General features: G+C 38.8%; 1 protein-coding gene across 1 annotated transcript in view; it reads right to left on the bottom strand.

Moving 5' to 3' along the window:
• The window catches only part of LOC104967593 (teneurin-3-like), a 48,933-nt gene that overhangs the window by 19,442 nt on the left and 21,483 nt on the right, over positions 1 to 8,008 (bottom strand). The window contains exons 6-8 of the mRNA XM_010797092.1: positions 5,107 to 5,253; positions 3,360 to 3,490; positions 2,641 to 2,729 (exon numbers count right to left, since the gene is read on the bottom strand). Of these exons, the coding sequence (XP_010795394.1) occupies positions 2,641 to 2,729; positions 3,360 to 3,490; positions 5,107 to 5,253 (367 nt within the window). The remainder of the gene's footprint in view (positions 1 to 2,640; positions 2,730 to 3,359; positions 3,491 to 5,106; positions 5,254 to 8,008) is intronic.

Below are 8,008 nucleotides of genomic sequence, written 5' to 3'. Positions count from 1 at the left end.
GTTGACAATTTGTACAGATGTGTCTGTAGGTGAGTTTCAGTTGGTAAAAAGACCTTCCTTACACGACTGTTCCCCCAAATTTAACGGTACGGAGAAAACCGAAAGCTCGGGCAGAGTCCTAATTACGGGTCCTTTCGTGGAACTTTTGTGATGTCGGTGCGGTTGTTAAAGTTAAAGATGTATCTAAATATACAACGTGCAAATTAAAATTCCGTACGCGTCGCCACGGGGAAAGTTAAATTCAATGTTGGACCGTGGTTTCTTTCCTTTTAATTATAAATTTCGGTCGTTCTCGCTATTTTCGGTTCTTTTAGTAGAATTAAAAAACACAATAGTGTCGTCCCACCAGACTTATGTCATTAAGGTTTTATTATTTTTGAGCGAGCGAGGGATGTAAGCCCTATTGTGTTTTTTAATTCACTAAAGAACGAATAGCGAAGTAGACGAACTCGAATTGATATCAACACTTAAATGTGACCGATTAAGGAATAGCAATTGTAACGTGTTCATTATTAGGAGTTGACACTAGGACATACTAAGTGACACCTTTGAAATTGTGATGTCATCATATAATCACTTGTATGTCCATTTCTGACATTTTCACCATTTTGTCATTACATAACCATTTCTAATAGTCGAATTTATAACACTTTAGTACCATTATAAAATGTCAATGTTTCTTTGTAACCGAGTCAAGACAAGTCGTTAAGTGTAAACAATACGAAGGACTTACAAGTATTCTCGTCTGGTTTTGGACGTCCATTTTTACAGGACATAAGACAGGTATTACCTTACCCGGAAAGTGATTACTTTTACAAAATAAAATGGTTTATACAAAGTGGATAACATATTTTATTTGTTATATTTTATATAAGAATTTTTGATAAAAGCTTGGTTTACAAAGGTACTTTGTATTTATATTAGTAACTTCCCTTTATTTTACTTTACTATTTGTTTTGGCATGACGTTTGTTTATTACGTTTATACACTTAAATGTTAATGTAACGTAAATCCGATAGCGAAAATAGGTCTGCTCGCTGCATGTTATTCACGCAAAGCTGGTTGTTCTATGTTTGAACTTCTTTCGTCTTAGTATATTCGATGTAGTCCAAGTATCTCGATTTTTGTAAAAGTTCACGATGAGTTGACCGAAATCCTATTTCGGTCAGGAATAATATCCACATTTCGCATGCGTTAATTACAATCATTAAGATAGCGACGCTTCACCTTAGCTTTCTCTATTCAAAAGTCAGACGCGGCTCGAGTAAGGTGCTAAAAAACCTCGTCCTATCGTTTTGCGCACAAAAAACGACTACCTTGGCCTTAATCTAGACTGAAGTAACTTTAGTCCGAGAAATCGGTCATAACCATTATGAACATGTCTGGATGTCTGTGTATGTGTTAAGTGCTCCCCTCCTTGTTTTCTGCACCTGGTCTGCCCCTTGCTCCGCCTCTGCCCAGGTGTTCCAAATTCCACTCAGCCGTGTATATATAAAGAGAAGCTGGAGGAGAAGGATGACTCGCCTATCCTAATGCCGGGAGACACTCTCCTTAGAATACCTTTGAGCTGTTGGCCATATTTTTGCAGATGTGTTTATGTTTAGCCTGCAGGACCTAGTAGTCCAGTTTTTGCAGCTTTATTTTGTTTCCCACAGGGTTTATATTTTATTTCTGGTTAGGGGGGGGAAGCTCTGGGTCCTACGGTCCGTGGTGTGGCTGGCTCGGGTTCCGTCCTTCTGTTTGTTCCTTTTGGCCAGTCCTCCAGACCTCTTTTTGTTTCCCATTTTGCTTGTCTGAGCAAACGGCTGATTATCAATAAATGCTTGTTACCAAGTACCGGTTATTGCGTGTATTCTTTCATGTTGCGGGTCTCAGCACGAGCCACTACCGCGGAGTAGAGGTTGGGGCCGTAACAACATTTCCAAGACACTGTGAAATGTACTCTGCACTTCAATGGAGTAATAACAAGTTAAAATGGGCATTTTCTTGGTTTTTCTTTGTTGATTGAGCTGATTGAATTATGTAGTTATGGTAAAATCCCAGTGAAATTTACAATATATTATCGTATTATTTAGATTTGTATATTTACAGTAAATTACTGGCTACTGTGTTGCATTACTTCTACAGTAAAAGTGTGAACATACAGGTATTACGTAATTTATACTGTAATTTATGTACAGCAAGGTACCATAATACCACAGCTCTGTACTGCTATATCACAGTAATTCCATGGGCATGGCAACTGTAAAGTCACAGTATTTAGTTGTACTTTTATTCTAATTTACTGTAAAATATCTAGAGTAAATTACTGTGAAATATTTACAGTCAATTACTGTGAAATATTTACAGTAAATTACTGTGAAATCCATGCAACTAGTAGCCAGTAATTTACTATAATTTTACAGCCAAACATTTTACAGTGTAGCTCTGCCTTTCAATCTGTATCTGTTGCAGACTGCACCCTTATCTTTCTCTCCAATCACATTTCATGAATGTTACATCTGACATCAGAACCATTTTTCAGACAGAGTCAAACAATCAATATATCAAAAATAAAACACACATTATTAATGATGCCACTTTAAGGAAAACAGTGTTTGTAGAAGTAATTCAATCCTTTTTTAAAGAAGACATGATTACCTTTTATTGAACGGAGAGTCTCCAGTTATGACGTGAGTGGATTCAGCACCCAGCAGGAAATGGATGCGCTGGTAGAAAGACCTGGCAGCCTGAGGAAATAAAATAATTAAACCGATGGACTGATGCTGCTTCCTTTAATACCTCACTGGAACCTGTTGCTGTACTGAAAAGTGCTGTGTGTTCGTACAAGGAAATGCCAGTAACATTATGTAACATCACGTCAAGTTTTGTTATTTAATCATTTCATGTTAAGTTCTTTATCAGGTTTATATTACATTTTTAGTTTATAGTCTATGTTTAGATTTAGGTTTATGTTAAGTCATGTCTCATTGTTCACTTTTTAAGTGACAGTCACTCATGTCAGTTATTGCACTTGCTGTTTTCTCTTTTAGAGCCCTTTGCTTCCTGCCATTGAGTGTTTTCCCTCCAGTGAGATCGACAGCCCTTCCCTTGATTGTTGCAACCTGTGTCCCCTTACCTATTGTATATATTGTCTTCGACACCCTTTGTCAAGTCAATAGTCCAGATTATTTAATTATAGGTTTTACGCATTTTGCTCTTGCTACATTTTGCGCTTCTTAGAAGAGAGATGTTCTTGTTGTACTCTGTTTCTTCTTTAAGTATATACTTTTTTAAACCTTGTCCTAAATAGTGCATTTGTGTCCAAGTATTTGTGTCACGTTCTTACTTTCACTTTATTTCTGAATGGAGCTCCTTACCTGCTGAGGGATCAATGAGGACGGTGACTGGCTCAGCACCTCCCCCGGGTCAGGAGACCCTCTGCAGTATAACTGGCTCTGGCAGAAGGGCTGCAGGCAGCAGTCTGGATCCATACAGTCAGTCAAGCCGTCTGAAACACACACACACAAGATTAGATATGACTCACATTTCATATACAGGAGGATACATCAATATTGTTGATAAACTTCATGCACCTTTAATAATATTTTTCATTTCTAATATATACAGTATACACCAAATTCATCTCAAGAATAAAATGTTGATTTAAAGCAAAGGCAATGAGGACTAATTACATAAATGAAATGTCTAACTGGATGAGCGTTCTTTCAGTCCAACGTTCTGAAGGATCACACACACACACACACACACACACACACACACACACACACACACACACACACACACACACACACACACACTCCTGTGTCTCAGGTCTATGCTTCATGTGGTGAAACTGCAGATAGCTGGTGTTTGGTAGGTGTTTGGTGCTGTCTATAAAGAGGTTTTACTTTGACTATTTCCATGGAGTGTTTTGAATTCAGAGGTTTTCCTCCAGAATATATGAGAGCGTGAGTATTATTGTTGTTACTTGTTTGAAACTTTGCTGCTTCAGAGCTTCCTTTTCTCTACAGCTTCTATTTAAAGCATTGCAGGAGCCTTTGAACACTGGAGCTCGTTTACTACACTTGAAAGGGCTGCTCCTGATTGGTGTTCAGCCTTTCCACTTCCACATCAAGGTTCACACTAACGTTGTGCATTGCTGAGGAGCAGCAGTGTGTGTGTGTATACAGTGTGTGCACAGTGCGTTAACACCCTCTGCAGGTTCGCTCCCACCAGTGACCTGCTCTCAGCAGGAGGCAGCAGATGAGCCAGCCCATCATTAAGATGCATTATTTTCACTTCTTTTAGATAGTCAACGGTAAAGCTCCTTTTATAGTGGATTGTTAAGGGGGAGCAAATCAGTTTTTTTGTTGAATAAATTGGACGATGATCAATAAGGTTTTGTTCAGGCAGGCAGTAGCTCAGTAAGTAGGGGCGTGGCTTGGGAAGCACATGGTCAGGAATGGTCACAGGTTCAAGTCTCTCTACAGACCAACAAAATGAAATGTAGCTGTATAGGATCCAGTTCACCTCCTGGGCAGTGCCGATGTGTCCTTGAGCAAAGCACCGAAACCCCAACAGCTTTTTCTCTGACATGACTCCATCAATGCATGTTTGTGCATGTGTGTATTTCTGGCCTATGTCTATAAGTACATTTCATTCTTTTGCCTTTTTTATTATTTATTTTTTAAGGGCCGGCATGACATTGTTGGTTAGGATGCATTGAATCCACACTGGCTCTGTATTTAAAGGAATAGCGCTTCAAAAGGATTTTGCATCTGATGTTCCTTATTATTTACCCAAAATAAGATGACATCAGCGTACAGGTTAGGTAGGTCCTCTTTTGCTTACTAGCACATCTATCAGACTTAACCATACATATGCTAATTTGGTCATTTATATTTTGCTGTCTTACTTTGACACCAGTAAGAGGATGGGTTCAGTTGGTGCTGCAGGTGGCTTATTATTTTTGTCCGTATGTCACTACATATCTGCAGGGGGGGGGCACATTAAATCGTGGGCGATTGCACAATGGTGGGACAGTAAAGAAAGTTCTTGCGACGTCCAGATTTTTGTTGTCTTTGTTTTTACCCCATGTCAGACCATCAATCACACACCACATACCTCCTTCGTTGTCCTTGCCATCCGTACAGAGTGTTTCCATGGCTACGTGACACCCGGCCCCTCTCCACCCTGATTGGCAGATGCAGTGCCATCCACTGGCCTCCAGAGTGCAGCGTCCGTTGTTGTTGCAGAGGCCGGGACACCCCTCTGAGCGGGGGCAAACACACAGTTAGAGAAGTTAGAGTGGAGGGGGGAGGGCGTTGCTGGCCATCAGGTTCCAACTAGGCTTCAACCAATATCAAAGGCATGTGTTGATGATGGTATTGTACTGAAAGATGAGCTTTAACAATGTGTTTTATATTTTCACTGCAGAAATGCATCATCATCTGAGCCTCTGAAACAGCACTGAGACCATCACAGGACGAGTAAGAAACTCAGCATTAAAAGTATAGACTGTTCATTTCTTTGTAAGTGGGCTAACTTACTAAATCTGCAAGTGATCAAACATTTATTTCCTCCACTGTATTTCCCCCAAAAGGTACACATTTTAATATCTTATATCTTATATAAGTAGGGTTAATGTGTCTCACATTTTGGTTAAAATAAACAATTTTCTACAATGTAGTGTAAGCGACCCAGCAGCTGCAGGTACTGCTGTGCAATGGAAGTGTTTCAAAAGTCATTGAATTGCAAAAATATGGTTAGGATCACGTATGAGACGTTAGCTATTACATTGCCTCATATATATGCCGTTAAAACTCTGCCATATATACCTGGCTGCTAAATCCTAAGAACTGTTAAAGGATGTGTATTTTGATAATTATGTAACCTTTTATTTCTTTATTATATTTGTTATTCCATCATAACTTAGTACTTTTTAATGCATGTAACATATGTAACATTAAGCTGTGGCTCTTTCTTCTGCTGTAACTACGTAAATGTCCCCTCTGTGGGACTATTAAAGGTATTCTGATTCTGAAGTCTCACTGATAACAACTAGAGCATATCTGTTCTATAGACACACGTGTCACAAACAACTGAGTCTAATATTGTGGCAGAACATCAACATTTACAGATGCTGCAATTGTAAAGTCAATGGAAAAATTCCATAATTAGACACAATTTGGGTTAACCCTAACCTTTATTTTTTGAAGAATTCACATAACTCCTGGAGCGTTATGTATCTCATAAACGTACAGAAAATATGGAAAAAGCAGAGAGGAATAATGAGAATAACTAAAGGATCTGAGCTGAACACACACTGCCTCACACACAGTCGGTGTGTCCGCTGTTGGCCATTTCACAGCTAACATCTGGGGAGTTGGTACAGTGGCTGTTTGTGGCCAATCAACACAAGCTGTTCAGCAGTCAATTCTTGCAAATTGTTTGTAGCCTTTATTTATCAAATGATGCAAGGCTTTCTGTCTGAACACATGTTGAGAGACATCTGGACATAAATGCTTAACATGTCAGTCTTCATTTTTGTGCAAATGTCTAACTTCTATTGGAGAAGTCTAACTCTTCGGAACAGCTTCATTTCATTATCATCAATATAACCATCATGTCTACCGGTACTTGTTTTTTTGGTAATTTGTGGAGCTTTTGCACTGGGAGTTTATTGGGCTTTCTTCAAGAATCATGAACGTCTGTGCCAACTAAACAGCACAATTGATTTTGTAAGTGGTGTGTGAGTGTGTGTTAAGATTAGAGTTATTTGGAAATAATCAAGCTTATCTCAGCTGTTGACGAAAAATGTAATCTGTAGTCACCTGAACAACTTTTCGGATAAGACCTCAGTTTACATTATTATAAGAGATGTATTACCCCATGTAAAGGTCTGCATGCTGTTTCAGAAGCTTTCCCACCTCAAAAGACTAAACAAGGAAAAACTCAATCCTTGTCTTTTGGCATGAGTTTTTATTTGTATCCAAACAGAATGCTAGCTCCAGTCCAAATACACCACCACCCCCAAATATTAGTTCAATCCTGATGTGTAAAGGTGTTTTGGCCCTGTGTGATAAAACGTTCTCTAACAGATGAATTGACAGACTGAAAGACAGATTGATAAACGAATAAGACAGATCCACACATTGACCCACATGTGAGACACAGACTGACAGACAGACAGAGTCAGCCCTCGGTGAAATGCACGTTGTAGTTTCACATGAACCACTAAGAGCGCCTACAGCCAAAATGGTTACTGTGTCCTGCTTGGCTTCAATCAGAAATCAATTCAAAATCATTTTTTCCCTCTGTAAACAAAGAAATGTGTTATTGTTGCATAATATGGGGATGAAAAACAGGGTAAACAAACAAAGAAGACGCTGAAGTTGAAAGCAGAACCTTCTGAAAATGGTATCAATTTTAAAGATGTCCGTCCAAATGAAGTCAAACCATGATCTAAGGAGAATATAACAACCAGCTCGCTGACAATGATCCCAGCTTCTTTGAACCCTCCTGTCGTCTTCGTTTCTCCCCATTACTTTGGTATGCCTTGTCAGATTTGATTTTAGATTTGAGGTCTGTTTTAACTGCTCTTACGTTAACAAATAAACCCTTAATCATCACCAAAAAAAAATCTACATTTTATCGATATATGTGTGTACTATCTGATGGATGAACATATTCTAGAGTTACCCATTCATTTCATATGGAGGTCATTTTTGACAGGGAACACTATAGGCGTTACAAAGTTGACTAAACCACTCAAAATGAAATGAAAGTGGTGATCAGTATTTTATATGTTCAAAGGTCTACTGTGGAGGATAGCATGAGACCTTGAAGAGATCAAATGTAAAACACAATATTTATGATTAATGAAAGTAGTTAATCGGTCAGATTTGACCCAACACGACAGGAGGGTTAAAAAGGAAGCCCTTTCTGTTTCAGAAATATGGATTCCTTTAATCTTGTTCAATTAATCCGAAACATACTAAACAGACCACAGGTTAAAATCCATGTG

Source organism: Notothenia coriiceps, unplaced genomic scaffold (assembly GCF_000735185.1).
Source record: "Notothenia coriiceps isolate Sejong01 unplaced genomic scaffold, NC01 NC01_scaffold00037479, whole genome shotgun sequence".
NCBI lineage: Eukaryota > Metazoa > Chordata > Actinopteri > Perciformes > Nototheniidae > Notothenia > Notothenia coriiceps.
Note: the sequence above shows the minus strand (reverse complement) of the source record. Positions and strands in the feature narration are given on the sequence as shown.